Below are 20,135 nucleotides of genomic sequence, written 5' to 3'. Positions count from 1 at the left end.
TTTTATTTTTATTTTTTTTCATTTTTTTTTTTTTTTTTTTTGGGGGGGGGCATTTTCTTTCAAAAGAGCAAATTGAATATATCACAATTTTGCAAATAACTAACACACCTTTTTTGTACATGATATAATTGTGTTTTTATTTTATTAGAAAGAAACCGACAGGAAAAAATAATTTGTTTTCTCCCTTTGTTTCTTTTCTTATTTTTCCCATCATTTCATTCACCAGACATAAAGGATCAAATGTTTGTGTTCGCATGTTTGTGTTTGCATACTTTATCCATCACTTATTTCCACACAACTCTGAGAGACAAGGCAGGGCAGTTGAACTGATAAGATATGTGAATCTACACCTAAATAGGTTAAACCCTCAACATAGGCTTGTCCTGAGGAAGTGCACTTTATATCCCACAATGGTTTATAATCCCCTATCAACCATCAACAGTACAATGCATGTATCCTAGTTATGAAGCGCAATGTCAAATGTCAGAGACGGCACCCAAAAAAGTTCTAAAACCTGTTCAAGACCTGAGGTTGGCAACCATTTCTTTAGCCATAGGGTCATTAAGAAGCAATGTCAAACTTCGGAGACTGCATCCAATAAACTTCTAAAACTCGTACCAGACTGGAAATAGGCAACCATTTCTTTAGGCAAAGGGTCACTAAGAATGTCAAATTTCACAGATGGCATCTGATAACATTTCTCAACTGCTTCCAGACTGGATGTAGGCAACATTTGCTTAGGCCACATTGACAGAACAATGTAACAGAAGATGCGATGTCTAATTTCACAGACAGCACCTAACAATATTTCCAAAACTCATTCCAGACTGGATGAAGGACTGAATGACTTGATGGTTTCCCATTTCTTTGGCCAAGGGGTCATCGACAGTTGGAACAATCTACCAGAAGTAGTCATCAAATTACACTCCTTGTCTTCAAACAGAGACTTTCACAACTGGGTTGCTAATAGACCAGAGAACACCATATTCCCTGCCATGGTACTTTCCACAGTTGTTGTGAGGATGTTGCGAGGTGTGACAAGCCCCATTCATTGATCACCATGCTCGGGTCTCAAAGAGTCATTCCGCTCTGGCTCCTTCTCTTAGGCCATGTCAACATCCTTTATGACCACAATGAATGACTCATAGACCCATATGTCATGAAGCAGCTCCGGTCTGGAGTTGAGAAGTTTAAGCCCAGGAGAGGTACTAAATTTGAATAACAACTGGATCAACAAAGTCAGAATGCCAAGTTCCATCAAACGCCTTTTCAAATGTAGCAACCCCTTTCACATAAATCCAGCCAAGTGAATAAGTACTCTTTCATTTGGGATATGACTTAAAATTTTCCCTGAGGAGAAACTACCAGATATAACAATGGTTGAATAAACATGGAGAAAAATTTAAACTGGTGAGTTCCAAAGGTTGAAAATCTGGTGGATCACTATCCCGCCCACAGACCGGAAGGTGGATGAACAGCCTGGGATCACCTCATGTCAAGCCTCAAGACCTGGTTGAGAAATTTCAACTTTCCATGACTTCAAACTGCCTTTCATTTCATAAGAATCAAATTAATCTGATGAAGTCCAAGAAGGAAAACACCATAAATGGATGGAAAAGACAAAGAAATGACAAGACCCATCTAGAACAATGAACGGCAAAGGCTCCTCATAAGATATCAGCACTTCAATGTCCAGGTGACAATTTGTGACTTGCATGTCTTGAAGAGCTCTGGTTATAAGACAAGCTGGAAGAACAACATCCTTCTTTGTCGGACAGTACTGGAGCATTATCACATCGTGACCAGATTTCCAAACACAAAATACTACGATGTCACATGCAAGTGAAACAAATTCCCGGAAGTAAGCAGTGATCTCTTCAAACATTAGTCAACAGTTTCTCTCTACTCTTCCTTGTCCAGGCACAACTGATAATAACTGGTAAATTTGTACTGCAAACCATTTCTCGATCGCACTTGATCAATGCCAACAAGACAAACATACAAAAATCCCATTTCAAATATTGATAAGGGTAAAGAAGAAACACAATGGCAAAGCTCTTGTATACAAGCTTGAAAAGAAAACAATTATTGGCAGGACAGAAATCAAAATTTGACATTGCACTTCTGAAACTAGATTACAGACTAACATGTATTGCTGTGATTGTAGGAGAATTTTATTTTCTTTCTACACATTGTGGAAAAACAATTTAAGCACACAATCCTCATAAAAATCGGTTACAACTTATTACCCAAAGTTGGGTAATAATTTTTGGGGCAGACGAACCAATGAAGAGAATCAACCTTCATCACATATCTTATCATTCCAACGCGGGCAACTTAAATCTCTACACATTCTGTGATTACATGACGGATACACACTCGCACAAACATGAGTTTTATAGTGAATTGGGCATAACTGACATTGATCTGTCTAACAAAAAGTATCATGTACAGAAAAAAGGGAGTAACTTAATTGCAAAATCATTCATACTGCTCTATCACGGTTCTGAACTAATGTTTTAAAAAATTCAGATCAAAGATTGTAAATTTAAATTCATTTGATTGTAAAGGTTTATATCAGTCATGGTAAGTATCATGTTGCAATGGTGTGAAACATATATTTAGAGCAACGGCTAGAGCAGATAGTACAGGGAGGTACATAAAGATGGCAATTGGTGGATCAACGGATAATGCAAGTATTGTTGAGGTGAAAGGAGGGAAGAAAGTGAAACATGAGGGGAGGAGGGTGGAGTAATGAGAAAGGAAGAGGATTAGGGAATAGCTAGATGTACAATGGAGAATAGAGAGACTACAGTAAAGGTCAGTAGATCGAGGCAACAGAATGGATAGAAGTGTCCGTAATGATAAATAGAAGGGTTTGAAGTCATTTTAAAAAGGAGAGAGAAAAGAATGTGGATTTTATATAATTCCCAACATATGTACCAAACTTGCCTTCAGGAATAGTGTTTTGATACATTTCCATGAAAAGAATTTCATTCTAGAGATTTAAGAGAATGTCATGAATTCAAAAGTGCAACTGAGGCAAAATGTAAACGAAAATCCCAATGAACGAGAAACTACTATCCAATATTACTATGATAATTGCTGGAAAACCCAATTGCATTGTCTCACATACTCTAGGCTACACAGAATATCACTGAAATGACCGATAAAGCACTTACATTATGGAAGCTGTATCCCATGCACAACAGTGTCCAGTGCCCTCCTCTGCACACCAAAAAATAGATCTCTTGGTAATGATGTCACTAATTGAATGATTCTGGAAGGAAGACCCCAGCTCAAACCAGACAGGAAGCCAAGTTTGTGAAGTTCAGGGCCCACACCATCACTCGATGGGGTCAATTGCTATGGTCCTCCAACTTGAATAAATCTTCTAGGCTGCCGGTCTTACATTTGTTTCAAAGAAAAATAAAATCATGAATACAAAGCAAGTATATTGTACAGACAATCGTATACTATAGGAAATGGCCGTATGCAGCAGGGGAGGGGCACAAGATTTTTGAAAACTGACATTTTTTACTGAAAATTTTTCAAGTAATTCGCCAAATGTGTGCACGAAATCTTTAGAAAATTAAAAAGCGCCCAAATGACAGATTCTGTTGCCTCGCTCCCTCGCTTTTGAGTTTCTTCAAAAAAATTTAAGCGTTCTTGCCCCCCCCCCCCTCCGAAAACATTTCTGCTTACGGCCTTGCTATAGGGCAGGTCCAAGCTATCTGGCATACATGTACGTAAACATAAGAGACAAATCAGAGGAGTGTTTCACAAAGATTTTAAGTGTGACTGTGACTAAATATCACTGTTCCCAATTATGTGGGGAAAATAATGTACCACCTTAATGGTTGGATCACATTCGTAGAATGTGCCCTTCTGTTTATTCATAAAAAAGACTATGCATTAGATATCATGTGCGCATTAACAAATATGCTTGACTTTCAATCATTTTTACCATTTGTGAAACACTCCCCAGGGTCCTGTGATTAATCGTACACTTGATTTAACAATTGATTGTACTTTGTAGTCAATGGAATCAATCATACAAACATGTCCTACAATCATTGCTAAGCTTTGCGTTACGAGCCCCAGAATTGTTTTGCTAAGGGCATAAACTTTTCATGAATTTAGAATGATGTGATGACATAAAAGCAATTTTTGAAAACGGGTTTTTTCTTAATGAATAAAACAAGTGGAACGCCTCTGGCATTACCTTATTCAATAGAGCAGCACTGCTAATAACTAATAACAAATAAAAAGAGAAAAAAGTCATTTGATAATAAATTTTAAGATCACTGACCTCAAATAACCTTTGACTACTAAATTTTTTTTCATTTAAGATTAATTGATATTTCCAATAACCATCGATCTTGTATAAGTTTTATTTAATGTGATTATATTTTTAATACTAAACAAAATATCAATTCATATCCAAATTAATGAATCTGAACTGACCTTTGATGTTCCCCCAGTAACATAAAATTACACTCACCAAATTTCTACTATCTGCTAACCGTTATATCAACGTTTTACGTACCGGTATATAATACCAAGTATAAAAACAGGGCAGATATTCTATGTATTTATCCTATTTCCCTAACATAGCAATCAAAATAGTCTGTAATTGAAAATGTTCATATTAAAAACCTTTGTGTAATAACTGATGAAATTGGATAAGTACTATATGTGACCAACCACCCCAAAATCAACAATAAGTCACCAAGGAAGATTCTCTGTAAAATAGCCAATAGAGTAATTTGGTCTTCATAAAACAAAAATTGAACAAAATAGCCTATCTCAAAGAGTAATTCCTCTGTAGGCTGCTTGGAAGTTTCACTGAGATTGCAGTGTGAACATCTCATGCCTAAGTGAACCCTGAACTTCAAACGTTATACCTCCTTATTTTGCTTAAGCCCTCGCTTAGTTTTTTCTACATTCGATCAATTACATGTGTGGGTTAATGTTGATCAATTCTGAAAAATTATATATCAGTTCAAAGCTTAGGATGTGCATTTTCAAACTCAATAAAAATCTCAAATTAATTTTTGGCAACTTATTGTTCATTTTGAGGTGGCTGGTCCCATGTAGGTATCATGCGCATAATTCAGGGAGCGCATTTTGTGCTGGACTATTCTACGACAAGTAGATCCAGGGTAAAAAACCAGAGATAAAACTCAAAAGGGAAAAACTCTGGAAAACCTTCGGATCCACTTTTGCAGAATAGCCAGCACAATAAAAACACAACTACAAACTTTATCAAGAAAAATATCTCCAAGGCCTAAGTAATTAACACACTATCTTAATTCTAATGAAGCATAAGCATAACAATAATTCCAAATTATTTCCAACCTTAAGCAACATATTTACTCAAAAAAATCATTGTTTACCAGTAACAAAGCAGGCATTTGTTAATGAATCAACAGATAATTACGATATTCTGTACTATTAGCAAAGAAAGTAATAGCTTGGACCTGCTCCTTAGAGCTACACATATAAAGTCATCATAAAATACATGTACCTAACAAAATGGGTGCCTTAAAAAATGAATGCATGTTAGTCGCAAATTTGATATTAAAAATGATTTGAATAAATTTACAAAGTTTGAACTGAGGTTTTGTTCATTCAGTTTGATTTCCATGACAGAAACCTCCAAAATTAAATAGAAAACCTGAATTTGAGTTCTAGAAAATGGGCACTGGTGATGGATTGCATATATACAAAAAAAAAACTATTCTGATTGGATCCTGGTTGCATGCAACAGTGATTTCGATTGGAATTAGCGATTGATTAGAAAAAAATTGTGTTACGGGGCCCTTCCATGAACAAAAACACGGGTATTTAAGGGCAGTAACTTTGTCCAGGATTTAAATCAAAATCAAATACTCAGCTGGAAAATACCAATAACTGTTCACATCAGACATTTCTTGTTGAAGATGAAGATTTCAAGATTTGGTGCCATGCCCTCGTTTCTTGTAGACTATCTCTCTCATTTATACTTGGAAGATGGTCGACTCCAGATAGGGGGTGTATCCATGTTGCACACTGAGTGACATGACTGCAAATATAAAGTGAAAGAACAAAATATCATTCTAACAACATTTTCTAATTAAAAAACATTCATCGTATTGTGACACATGTACATAAGAAATATATTCAAGTTTGCATTGGGACAAACTTTCTTGTCTCCCAGTTTGTTATATTTACAAGGTCTTGTACACTATGCAGCCTTGATATGTGTCAGAAAACTCTTTTCAAACATGTCATTTACTCTGTTTCCACATCAGTTTGGAAGTAGATATGGTTTCTGTTATCCATATTAAGAGTGGGTAGCAGAGATATGATCGGGCTCTGTTCCACAAATGATAATTCCTTCATTGTATACAAAGAAATTGTGGATATTATTATTATTCTAATCATTATTGTTATTTATTTTTTTATTTTTGCTGCTTATTTTTTCTTTTGTTACATTTATATTGATGTGATGATTGTAAACCTTTGAAAATCAATAAAACATATTTAAAAAAATTATAAAAAAAAGAAATTGTGGATATTTGTCTTTAAGCTACTAATGTGTAATATCTGTGCTAAATGCAATAGCGATGTAATGTTTGTAACACTTTTCTTTTTTTTCCAATGATTGATCAGATATTTAAAAAAAAAACATCTGGATATGTTGTGTGATATTTAGCTTTGCATTTGAACAAATGGACCAAAAACAGAGTGTGCTTTAATATTAGTATTAGTATGGACATAACACTTTAAACAAGATGGAAATTTCAGAAAAGATTTCTTTCCTTCCAAAACCTAGTCGGATGATGAAAAAATGGGACCCCAGCTTTATCATAACATAAAAATTCTTACCTGAAAATCAATAAGGTGACATTATTAATTTATTAAAGAGGAAATAAAAGATTTGTTGACCCCCAAAAATATTAGCAATGCTGGGTAATCAAGCACGCTAGCTTGTATAGAGGGTAGCGTGAACTGGCCCCAGATCAAATAAGATGCATGCTCTTAAAGGTCAAGTCTACCCCAGAAAAATGTTGATTTGAATAAATAGAGAAAAATCAAACTAGCATAACGCTGAAAATTTCATCAAAATCGGATGTAAAATAAGAAAGTTAAGGCATTTTAAAGTTTCGCTTATGTTTCACAAAACAGTGATAAGCAAAACTCAGTGACATGTAAATGAGTCAGTCAGTGATGTCCATCACTCACTATCTCTTTATTTTTTTATTTTTTTTTGAATTATACAATATGTGACTTTTTACAGATTTGAAAATGAGGACCAACTTGACTGAACCATATAGTACTAAACAATGCTAATTCCACATGTTCAGGGAGGAATTAATCCTTGTTTCACTTGACAATGGGGAGAAAATTAGAATATTTCATATAATAAAATACAAAAGAAATAGTAAGTGGATGACGTCATCAGTCTCCTGTTTTGTGACATTGAGCGCAACTTTAAAAAGTCATAACTTTCTTATTTAACATCCGATTTTGATGAAATTTTCAGTGTTATGCTTGTTGGATTTTTCTCCTTTTATTCAAACAAGCTTTTTGTTGGGGTGGACTTGTCCTTTAACTAACCTTCTGATTCAACCAGTGCTTTCATAGCCTTTGCCGTCTCCATAGCATCCGATGCAAGGTCGATAGCTCCTTCATGTTCGGCAAGATAACTGGGAAGTCAGAATCCGTTCGTCTCTCTCCTACCAGTCTCTCTCTTGTTATAACGGCTACAGCAAAAATGACACAAAAATCAAGTTAAACAATCAATGACAATAAGGCAAGTGATATATTAAAGGGCCCCTGCAATCAAAATGGGTAAAAAAATATGTAAAGTAATTTTCCACAGTGATTCTGAATATGACATTGAATTTTTAAAATCAATATCCAGTCATTTCTTTTTGCAGTTCTCACACTAAGCTCCACCCCCTCGATAATAGGGCATGCACGATCATGTGACTTTACTGACGCACATGACGTCAATGCCACACTGTCGGCTTTGCCGTCATAGAGATCGTACACTAAATTCATAATTATGAATCACTACTGAAGGACAACTTTATGGAATTTGTCAGATGCACATTATTCGTGAAGAAAATGTTTTCTTCTAATTTTATAATCATACAAAGGTATAAGCCTAAAAACTCTCATTAAAACTGTAAGCAGACAATTTTTTTTATAATGTGTCTTAACAAAATTTTGATGGACTGAAAAAAAATTCTTCACTAAAAAAAAAATATATGAAAAATTGACAATAAATTTTATCAAACAGAACTAAGATTATTAGCTAAGTCAACTCACCCAATACATTGTAGTTTTGCAAAATGCTACACATCAATAGAAATCATGATTAAGAATTCTTAAGTACAGGATTTCATCACTTCTCCAACCTTATTATGTGCTTATTGTATATGACACTGTTATGGTACCTCAATAACTTTGTGGCTAAAAAAAAACTGCTATTCAACAGATCGAGTAAATATCTTACCATTGGAGCAATCTGGGTAAACTTGGTGATATGGTTGGTGTCCCATATCCTGACAGTGGCCATCACTGTTCATTGCAAGGAAACCATACAGAGAGTTTAGTTGGCAGAAGTTGGCACACTTGACAGGACCCTTGTGCCCGCTCAGCTAACTCTATTCTTTTGCTTTCATCTTCAGGACCTGTGATTAAAATAAGAGAGCAAGTTATCCTATATTAAATTAAAGTTTAAAACAAATAGGAACCAATAGCCTTAATAGTGGGACCTCAAGTCCTCAACTCTGGCCATATTTGTTACCCATAATGCAACATTCTTAGAAGTGTACTCTTGTAATATAGCCCAACTTGAATGATAGCACACTAATTCACTACTTGATACATTCAAACTGCATTAATTATGTTACCAAGTATCAAATAAAGTATGTTTCCTCTCAAAAATATGATCAGTTTCTCTATACAAATAAATTATAGGCTAATTGCTTATCTGTATTTGGAACAATTATCTCAAAAGGTATATTGTAAGAGTAGCTATCTATACAATAAATTCAATGAGAAACCATACACAGAGGTCAGTCCACTCCCCTGAGCAATTGTTCTAAAGCTGTTGCTCAGTCCAGGATCGGGATGAAGTCCCATTATCTTCATGTCTGAAGACCTGGACAGTACACTTAGATAATTTTGGGAACTGGGACAAGCTTGGATCCCAATAAGAAAGCTGAAAACAAAAGGTTGTAACCCACTTGACATTTTTTAGATTTTGGTACCAAGCTAATCGTCAACACCTACAGATTACCCAGACGATAAAGCCTTGAATATTCACATCTCAACAGAGTGGATTTTGTTTATTAATTTTTTATTTAAAAAAAAGAGATTTACTTTGAGTTACAACCTTCTGTTTAGAATAATATTATTGAACATCACTTTCTCAAAATGACTTTTTTTTTTTTGGGGGGGGATGAGGTCTACTGTCTTTCATCAATCATCATCATCAACATCATCATCAACATCATCACCATCACCATTGCCATCATCATCACCATCATCTTCATCACCATCATCACCATCATCATCATCATCATCATCACCATCATCATCATCACCATCATCTTCATCACCATCATCACCACCATCATCATCATCACCATCATCAACATCATCATCATCACCATCATCACCATCATCACCATCATCACCATCATCACCATCATCATCATCACCATCATCATCATCACCATCATCACCATCAACATCATCATCATCACCATCATCATCATCATCACCATCATCACCATCATCACCATCATCACCATCATCATCATCACCATCATCATCATCACCATCATCTTCATCACCATCATCACCACCATCATCATCATCACCATCATCAACATCATCATCATCACCAATATCACCATCATCACCATCATCATCATCATCATCCTTACCTCCATTGTCGTCTTCAATGAGAGAACCCCCAACTCAAACTTTAGACCACGTCCACCCCACATAGGCAGTTTAGTTGAGGACATCAGTTGGTTTGGTCCCACTCACTTTCTCGGGCCAGCAGTATGTGCCATTCTTCAACACCTCACATAGCATCTTGCCATCCTTCAAAAACCTCAAGGATGTCCGTACACACAGCATGGAGTCACAAAATGTCTTCAAAACCTACATCCAAAAATGAATAAAATTCCTAATTAATCAATTATTAAATGATGGTCTCTTATACAATTATTACAGACAGATTTCTCACAAAATTAGGGACACATTACTTGAAGTGGCTCTCTCTTTCACCCACAGTTGGGACTGCCCTCTTAAATATAAAAGAATTTACAAAAATCATTACATATTAGGTCTATGTCAAATTGAACTTGTTTGATTTTTCCGGACAGCTGGGTCATAAAGATCTAGTTCCAGGACAAGACTCAATGTTGATAACTTAGGAGTTGATTGTGATGAGTGAACTCTGCTAATGACATCCAAAGGATTAAAAGTTATTATCACCTGTATCAGACATCTGAGCTGGTCATTTACAAAACTACATTGCCCTACATTTTCCAAATATCGGGAAGGGATAGGTATATTGTTTGTATTTTCCTCGGTCTCAATGCGCATATTGACTTTGCATGCAGAGAAGACGCAAAATATACCTTTGTATTTTCCCTGGTGTCACATCCATGCATTTGAGGATGTGTATAAAGAGATAGGCTTCATAATGATCGTCATATGTACGTCATAATGATAAAGAGCCATGACAAAACTTAACCTTAGTTCAGATTTCAGTGTTGACGAGAGCACTAGTACCAGCACCTCTTGCTTTGCAGGCGAGACAAAAATCACAAAATTATTTTGTTTTTGTCATTTCAACAGTGTGTAGAAATGAAACCCTGATCAAAATGCAAGATAAAAAGCAAATACAACCTACCTGTCTCAATAGTCCAGTCATTTTAGCCCAAATTTTGACCAAACTTGGAACAAATTGCAACATAATTTTTTCACCACAATGCATTTCTGCGAGGCCCCTAGTACAACATACTAAAAGTCCCAAAATATCCAAATAGGGGAAAGGTATCTAATTTGCATAAATTTCAGTTTTTCAGTTTCAGTTTAGTTTATTTCACTTCCATTTTCTGATAATAAACATAACAAACATATATACATATGTATGAATGTACATAACAGAATAAGTGTCATAAGAATACTTCAATAATTAACAAATTCGTAGGAAATAGTCGGAGTATATATAATTATTTTTGTTCCAAACACATTTTGATAATTAGACAAATTATAATGTAGATTACAGTTAGCATGTGAAAATGATAATGAGGGACTTATTAAAAAGCAAAGCTTGTAATGGTAAGTCCCTTGTGATAAATTTATAGTAATCTTAATCGTATGTAATTAAAAGTAAAGTAGGACAATCTTGACCATTATGAAGAACTGCAAAATATGTTTGAATAACAAAGAAAGGGGGGGGGCAGTGACTACATAAATTAGGGGGGAGAAGGGAATGTTAAAAACTGGGGGGAATAAAACAAAAAACAAAAAAAGGTTATGTGTCCAGCAGAATAAAAGGGGAGGGGAAAGAGAAATAGGGTCGAGAGTCAAGTATCGTGGAAAAGAGAAAGCAGTTCATATGTGTTATACGTTGTACTCATTAAGGAATGAGAGTTTTAGGTGTTTTTTGAAGGTGTTTATATTTCTATTTTGTTTCAGGCTTTGGTGAATACCATTCCAGTATTTGGGACCTGTGTAAATGATGGTTTTTTGTGCGAGTGTGGTTCTTGTCAGAGGGGGATGATATTGATTTTGAATAGCTTGTCTTGTAGGGTATGTATGGATGTCAGTGTTTTTGGTAAAGAGTGAAGTAATTGCGGGGGGTAATTCGTTTTTTGATAGCTGGAACATAAAAGTTCCAAGGTTCAGGAGATAGAGATCGTGGATTTTTAGTATTCTATTTTTTTTTAATCACGGGCTTGTATGAGAACGGTAATGGGCATTTTCAATTATTCTGACAATTCGTTTTTGGAGCAAAAATATTATATTAGTTTGTGTTATTTGTGAGATACCCCAGGATAAAATTCTGTAGTTTAGATAAGGGAGGATGAGGGTTGAATAGAGGGTCAAAAGTATTTTGTGAGGTAAAAATGTTTTGAGTTTGTTGATGACACCAATGTTTCTTGCGATCACTCTACAAAGAATATCAATGTGTGTTTTCCATAATAATTTATTGTCGATGAATATGCCAAGAAATTTTGTTGATTGGGTAGAGTCAATATTTATGCCATTAAATGTTAATGTTACCATGGATCGTTTGTATTGAGTTACTAAATAACATGTAATTTGTCTTTTTTATGTTTAATGATAGTTTGTTCGCCCGTATCCAAGTATGGACCGAATTCAATTCGGTATTCATAACATTAATCAAAGTTGTTGGGTCACGATGGGAGAAAAATATGTTGGAGTCGTCAGCGAACAGAATGAAAGATAATAGTTTAGAAGATTTATGGAAGTCGTTTATAAACAATATAAATAATTAGGGACCAAGGAGTGATCCTTGTGGTACACCACAATTTATGTTTTCCAGGTGTGATTCGCACCCATTAACAAAAACGTATTGAGTTCTGTTAGTTAAGTAATTCCTGTACCACTCCAAGGCCTTTCCTCTAATACCGTAATAAGCAAGTTTATATAAAAGAATACCATGATCTATAGTGTCAAAGGCTTTGGAGAAGTCCAGGAATATTCCAACAGTGTGAAGGGATTTATCAATAGCTTTAATGCCTTTATCGACGAGTGTAATCATAGCGTGAGTTGTTGCGTGTTTTTCACGAAAGCCATATTGGAATTCGTTGAGAATAATACATTCATGAATGAATTTAATCGTTCGAGTATATACAGTTCTTTCTAAAATTTTTGAAAATGAAGTCAATAATGATATGGGTCTATAGTTGCCCATTTCTCGGGTGTCTCCTTTTTTAAATATAGGTATGACCTTGGATTTTTTCATTTGGGAGGGGACGATGCCACATGTTATTGATAGATTGAATATGTGTATTATTGGTGTCACAATTTCTGAGATGACGTGTTTTAGAATTTTATTCGTGATTCCATCAAAACCTGGGCTTTTTTTAGAGTTTAAGTTATTTACAATGTCTATGATCTCGAATTCTAGTATTGGGGCAAAAAATATTGTTTTGGGGTTGGGATCTTCCAGAAAACTGGAAAATACTTTTTCTGAGGGTTCAATATCTTTGGCAAGATTGGGACCAATATTTACAAAGTAATCATTCAAGCTTTGAGCAATCTCATTTACGTCTGTTATAATAGTGTCATGTGTATTGATTTTATGAATGTGTGAATTATCAGTGTTTTTATTGAGCACACGATTGTTTTCCATGTACTTTTGATATCAAATTAATTTTTTTCAAATTGGTTGGAGAATTACGTTTCCTTAGCATGTCGTTAAGTACAAGTAAGACTGTTTTATTACCGTTTGTATTTATGTTCATTGTGTATAGATGGATTTGCTTTATATTTATAAAATAGTCTGTTTTTCCTGTATACAGCGTAATAGAGATTTAGTTATCCAAGGCTGACGAGGTGCCTTTTTATATTGTTTAGTGTGAGTGGTGCGTGTGATAGGTATATCTCTGTTATACAAGGCCATAAAAGAATCCATGAACAACTCAAAAGCTTCTTGAGGATCTAGACATTCCAAAACATTAGACCAGTCCAAAAGTCCTAAACTATTTTTTAATTTCCAAGATGGCTGCCAAAATTAATTGATATCCCTTATCCTTAATATTTTTTGTACAGATAATGGGAAAATCTTGAAATGAATATGCAATTCACTATGATTAAGATATTATAAATCGATTGCAATTGTTTTCGGGACTGTCCGGTTAATATTTTTCGAAAAATGTGAGAATTTATGCCAAAATTTCCATGTTTTCGGTCAAAAATTTGCATGTGCGTTGATATCTTTCTGTTTTATCATTAGCATTAACAACTAATTCAAAATATCAGCATTCGACAAGAAAGGGGATATATCAACGAGAAAATTGATATGTTTTATAACAGTATTAATGACTTAACTTGCTAAAATTAAGGGCAAATACATCCGAATGTATTACTCGATATTGCAGTAAAGTGACACCCAAAACCAACCTTCGTGTCTTAGTCACACTTTTGATATCGACTACAACGCAATCGCTGGCATGCCTTTAAAGAGAGTACAATAGCATAAATCGGTCTTGCCTCACCTTTGTTGGTGTGACTAACACGCATAAATACATGACATTGTGTGCGTATAGCTATAGAAAGATGTATATTACTTAAATGGATATGTGGGCAAAGGGATTTTTCTACATATTAAAGCAACTTTTATGTTAATGAAATCTCTTGGAAAAGTTAGAGGATGCATTGCTCTGCATGCTGCATGCAATTATGTTCAAGAAAATTAAAGCATAGTCCCGCAATAGCCTGTCGAAGTTACCCCCCTTATCCGTAGCTTAACTATTAAAATATCGTGCTTTTTGGAGCCCTCAATGTGACAAAGTGGTGTTTTGCTACAGAAAAAACAACTTTTATTGTCTTGAAATCACATGGAGGCAAAAGAGTAGGGTTTTCTCTATCAGTTACATATAAAGAAGTGATGGCACAGCAAATCCTACCCCCTCAGGGGTCTGCCGAGGTCACCAACCACTTTTTTGTATTTTGCCCATTTCTTGGAAAATTCGCAATTTCTAACCTCATTGAGGCAAAAGGCGTTTCCCCTTTGCAGTAAACCAGTTATATTGTTTTGTAAGCACTTGGGGATGAAAAAATAGATTTTCCTCTATCAGCTAAATATAAAGACGTACAGCAAAGTCTATCCCCTACGGGGTTTGCTAAAGTCACTCACCGCTTTTCCATATTTTGCCAATTTATGGAGAAATCTATAAATCCGGAGCCCTCATTGAGGCAAAAAGATGTTTCTGCTATAGTGTAAGCCACTTTTATTTTTTTTAAACCACTTGGAAACGAAAGAGTAGCCTTTCCTCTATCTGCTTCATATAAAGAAAAGCTGGCATATAAAAGCCTACATCCTTCAGGGGGCTGTCGAAATCACCCCACCCCTTTTGCGTATTTTGCCCATTTCTTGGAAAATTCGTCATTTTGGAGCCCATTGAGGTAAAAGGCGTTTCCCCCTTTGCAGTAGACCACTTTAATTGTTTCGTAACCACTTGGAGATAACAAAGTAGATTTTCTTCTATCAGCTACATATAAAGAAGTGCTGGCTCAGCAAAGCCTACCCCCTCAGGGATTCCCGAAGTCTCCCCATCCTTTTTGCCTATTTTCCCTCCTTATTAATTTATAATTTATGGGGGGAATCTGCCAATTTGGAGCCCCTATTGAGGCAAAACGTTGTTTCTGCTCTATAGCATACCTCTTTCATTGTTTCGTGACCACTTGGAGAAAAGAAAGTAGATTTTCCTCTATCAGCTACATTATAGTGCTGGCTCAGCAAAGCCTACACCCTCAGGGGTTCCCGAAGTCTCCCCACCCTTTTTTGCCTATTTTCCCTCTTTATAAAAACAAAATTGCAGTTTTTGACCCCCCTTTTCAGGCAAAAGGCATTTCTGCTATATTGTAAAGTCACTTTTATTATTTGAAACCACTTAAAGATTAATAGGTTTCGTCTATCAGCGCATCGACCCCTTCCCTCTTCAGGGGCTCCAAATTGACAGATTTTCCCATAAAATGGCAAAATACGGAAAGGGGTGAGTGACTTCGGTAGTTTAATAGTAGTATGATAGGATGCGGCAGGTCTAATAGCTATATTTCATCTTTTCTCTTGAACTCTAAGATCGAGCAGGCAGAAAATGTCATTATTTTGGTGTACAACGTCACGTCACGTGACTTGATATGATAGTTTCCGTGCCTAGACCCTTTCATGTTAAACAATTAATACAGTCCAAACAGAATCAAATTTATGCATTTAATGTTAATAGTAACAATGTTCTTGTAGTATTAATATTTGCTTACTGATATTTATGATATAGCTATAGTTTGAGGAGGCCAATGATTATAGTAGTATCGAGTCAGGAATTGATATGATTTGCAATCGGGTCTGAGTACATACACTAGCGTCGTCTGCTACGTAAACTAAATGAGCGAATATGACCAAAACTAACCATTATGTTTATGCAAATTAGAACACTTTCCCCTATTCGGATTTTCTGGGACTTTTAGTATGGTCTTCTTTGGACCTCAAAGAAATGTTCTGCATTGGAATAAATTCTGTTGCAATTTGTTCCAAGTGAAAAGTTAAAATGACTGGACTACAAGCTGTACACTGAAATGTATGCACAGCACAGTACACTGTAGTGTATGCACTGTATACAGTTGAATCTTTGATTCAAATCTAATTAGCATAAATTGCTTTCGGTTGAAAACGCAGCCCACTAGCATACCTATTCATGCCAGCCGAAAAAAGGCCGACATAAATAGATAATAAACAAGGCCAGCATAAAGGTTAGCTGGGGATATGATATGTTGTAGAGTGGCGTGTTGTGCATGTTTATTGTTATGTTGATGTGGTGACATCACCATGTAGTGACATCATCATCATCAAATGACTAGTCACATATTGTTTAGTGTCTCTTCATACTGGCCTTGCTTGCTCACTGCCTCCATTAGATTCGCAAGCTAGGCCTGTCTTTATATACTCCAGCAAATGATAAGAAACTTTTTGACAGTTAGTGAAGAAACCACTACGCAATGATTTCATTTCCTAAATCTCATGCATAAACATGATGTTCGACAATATATTTCAGTGGTTTCATCCAATAGGCAGAGAGGAAATGAGAATCTTTTATCATGCATTCATGAATAATAATTATGAATTAGGAATAATTAGGAATTCATTACATACTTTTAATATTACTTGAATAACTTGCATTCACAACCAGTTCACAAAAATGTATTCAAATGTTAAGCCTACAATGGAAAAAATGTTGGCAAGCTACCCCCTGGTTCTCAGAATTTCAATGGTAAGTATTCTTCCATTCATCCATTCATAGGGGTCTGTCTACTCAAAATATGCAAAACAAATGCGAATAATCAAATATGTGCATCACCCTCAGGAATTTTTATAATCATGATGGAAATCGAGACCTCTATGAAATGCATGATTCTTTATTGCTAGGTCAGACAATGAATCACCTGTTACTTTGATAGCTAGATAGTTTCACATGTCGTGCATACATTTGAGACAATGATGAATGCATGGTCTATGCTGTTACTAGGTCAGACAAGGTTTGGTGAATTAATTTAGATTCATTCATTTATTAAAATACAAAGCTCATTGACCCTTTGTCCTTGATCTGAAACTCCTGCAAAATTATCAGTGATACTTGATTACCCTTATGTCCAAGTTTCATGAAATAGGTCTATATAAAGTTATGACAGAAAAGTGGTGCCTGTAGTCTTCTCTGGTATGCAGGCAAGACAAAAACTGTTCCAAATCAATTGCGAAGGCCCTATTGTGAAATATTTCTATTGGGAGTAAATCACACTCTTCACAGTGACCTTCTGCCCTTTCACATGGTGAAAAAATTGTAATTTGAATGATTCCAGTGAAAAATATGGTTAATGAAAAAATTTTAGCACGTGTGAAACCAAACTAGAACATGATTAGAATCACCAACACGAACGCTAATCACAGTCAAATTCTACTCCGGAGGTGAATTCCAGTTAAGTTTCACTCAAATTACGATACGAACTTTGCGTGTGAAAGGCTTAACCTCAAAAACATCTTTTGGAGGCAGAGCTTACATGACCTTTCAAGCATTTCCGTAGATAATACAATTGTCATGGACTCATCGTAATTTGTATTTGCGATGCAGTGCTTTGATTGACAAGTAAACAAGGACACATATCGCCTTCGCTCAAGAATTCGAATTCAAATCAGTTTTCGAGTGAGCGTGTGAAAGGTCCGATGATTTTAAAGACGAATTGCAATCATCATTACAATGATGATTCAAGATTCACGTGAAAAGTCCCATAGTGACTACAAATACATACCTCAGTATCAAGCAATACTCTTGGTTGTTCTGATGACCCCAGACAGTCTATTTCTTGGATGTGCTTGTCTGAATCATTGAGCCTGCAGCGGAATTGATGTCTTAGGAGTCTTGTCCTTGACCTTTGGTATGACCTTGAAGACAAAGTGCTGGTGCTTGTCCCTGAGCAAGCCGGACGATGGCTTGACTTTGAATGTTCTGTAAGAAGACACGGGTAAAGATCAATTTTCTATGTTGGCCCAAGTACTGTACTACAGCTAAACAAGAAGATAGATGGAGATCCCCACCTCTCTAATAGAAGTTTCAATAAAGCTGGATGCGACTGCAATTTTAATTGAGTCTCTGATTTCAAATACTGTTAGTCCAATTATTTTACTGGATTAAAAATTACACAAGACCTTGTACAAAGACTAGACAGGACATTACAAAGCAAATATGAATTGATTTCTACACAATAAAAACAACAAAATTGATTCTAGTTTTCTGATCAGAAGAGATCTAAATCATGAAAGTTTGTATAGTGTAAAAAAAAAACAAGGAAACACCATATCACATACAGACCTGCCAACCTCTGGGAATGAAAAATTGTATTCTGTGATTAAAAAAGTGTATTTTTCACCAAAAAAGCGTATTTCGTTATAAAATGCGTGGTGCACTCGCTCATCGCGGCGCTCAAGCTGCATGCAAGCTAAAATGCGCACTGCTCTTCCAGATGAAAAAAAACATCACCCTGGTTTTTACAAAATGATTGAAAAAAAACAAGTTATACCTGAAATTACTTTGATGATTTGATCTAATAACCATATTTGTGTAAGTTTTATGAAATAGTGACATATAGAGATAAATTTTCTCATTAAATTACGATTTTGTAAAAAAAAACATAAAAAAAACTTTTTTTACAAAAACGTACTAAATACGCTCAAAACGTACTGGTTGGCAGGTCTGCACATTTGATTTAAAAAAAAAAGAATATGCTTCTGGTAATCCAATATATGCAATTATCTACAGAGTCCAACAAGCAAGAACACATATTAAACATTATACATATCAGACAAAATTAATGATCATCATAAACCAGTAGAAATATTGATACTACACTTTGCATAATAGTACTACACAAGGTCTTAGCCAAAAGGCAGAGAAATGACTAAGTGTTTGCATAGAGCAATACTCACCCAGATGGGTCATCTGGGATGGTGAAATGGATAGGTGCCGTCCCAGCGTTGCTAAGCAACATGGTCTTGTAGATGGAATCTCTAATATCAACAGCAGGGAAAACCTGATAAAAAAAGCAATTGGAAAAAAAAAAATTGAAACATTGGTCGATTCTTTCTTTTGTGAACTAGACAAGAAATTCATAACACAACACTTAATGAAACTAGACTGGTTTACATCATTTGGATTTAGATGTTATAAGAAATAAAAGGTTGATTATTTTATGGAATTGCCCCATAGGAACGGTAAGAATTGATTTTACGAGAGAAAAATAAGGGGAAAATGTAAAAATTTAGTAGAATTTATCAAAATTGTTTTGACTAGACCCAAAACCCGCCGAAAAACAGTTGTTTATACAAGAAATCCGATAGGAAACGGCTTTAAAACAAATATCCGTCGTCAATTGTCGAATCATGTGCCAGAGCTCGCAGTGGAAGTAGTGAGACGATCATTTATTTAGCATGTTGACATCATAGGACTGATTTGGAAGAGTCAAGATATTTCGCCACCGCGACAAGAATCGGCCGTAAATTTAGTGTATCGCGGGTGGTCGGTTTCAAAAGGGTGCAAATGAGCAAATGTAAAATCGTCGTATTCGCCGATATAATAGGCGAATTGAATCGGAGTCGCCGATCGAAACATGGGAATCTGATCTGCTCAATTTTCTGCACAAATGAGATGAAAACTAGGTAAACCTGATATTTTCACAGATACGATGCTTAGAAAATTAGGTGGTCAATAAAGGGTTATATCATAACCTTGTTCATTGAATGAGTGGTTCCAACTATATAAAGTCTAAATAATATTATAAATATTTATTATAAATATAATAAATAATAACCCCAA

At 35.4% G+C, this 20,135-nt stretch overlaps 1 protein-coding gene across 1 annotated transcript in view; it reads right to left on the bottom strand.

Moving 5' to 3' along the window:
• Positions 1-41: 41 nt before the first annotated feature.
• LOC129269779 (uncharacterized) overlaps positions 42-20,135 on the bottom strand; it is a 20,559-nt gene continuing 465 nt past the window's right edge. Inside the window, exons 2-7 of the mRNA XM_064105191.1 lie at positions 19,250-19,353; positions 18,076-18,272; positions 9,951-10,173; positions 8,510-8,687; positions 7,606-7,751; positions 42-6,067 (exon numbers count right to left, since the gene is read on the bottom strand). Of these exons, the coding sequence (XP_063961261.1) occupies positions 10,021-10,173; positions 18,076-18,272; positions 19,250-19,262 (363 nt within the window). The 5' untranslated portion in view covers positions 19,263-19,353 and the 3' untranslated portion in view covers positions 42-6,067; positions 7,606-7,751; positions 8,510-8,687; positions 9,951-10,020. The remainder of the gene's footprint in view (positions 6,068-7,605; positions 7,752-8,509; positions 8,688-9,950; positions 10,174-18,075; positions 18,273-19,249; positions 19,354-20,135) is intronic.

The sequence above is a fragment of the Lytechinus pictus genome, chromosome 10 (assembly GCF_037042905.1).
Source record: "Lytechinus pictus isolate F3 Inbred chromosome 10, Lp3.0, whole genome shotgun sequence".
NCBI lineage: Eukaryota > Metazoa > Echinodermata > Echinoidea > Temnopleuroida > Toxopneustidae > Lytechinus > Lytechinus pictus.
Note: the sequence above shows the minus strand (reverse complement) of the source record. Positions and strands in the feature narration are given on the sequence as shown.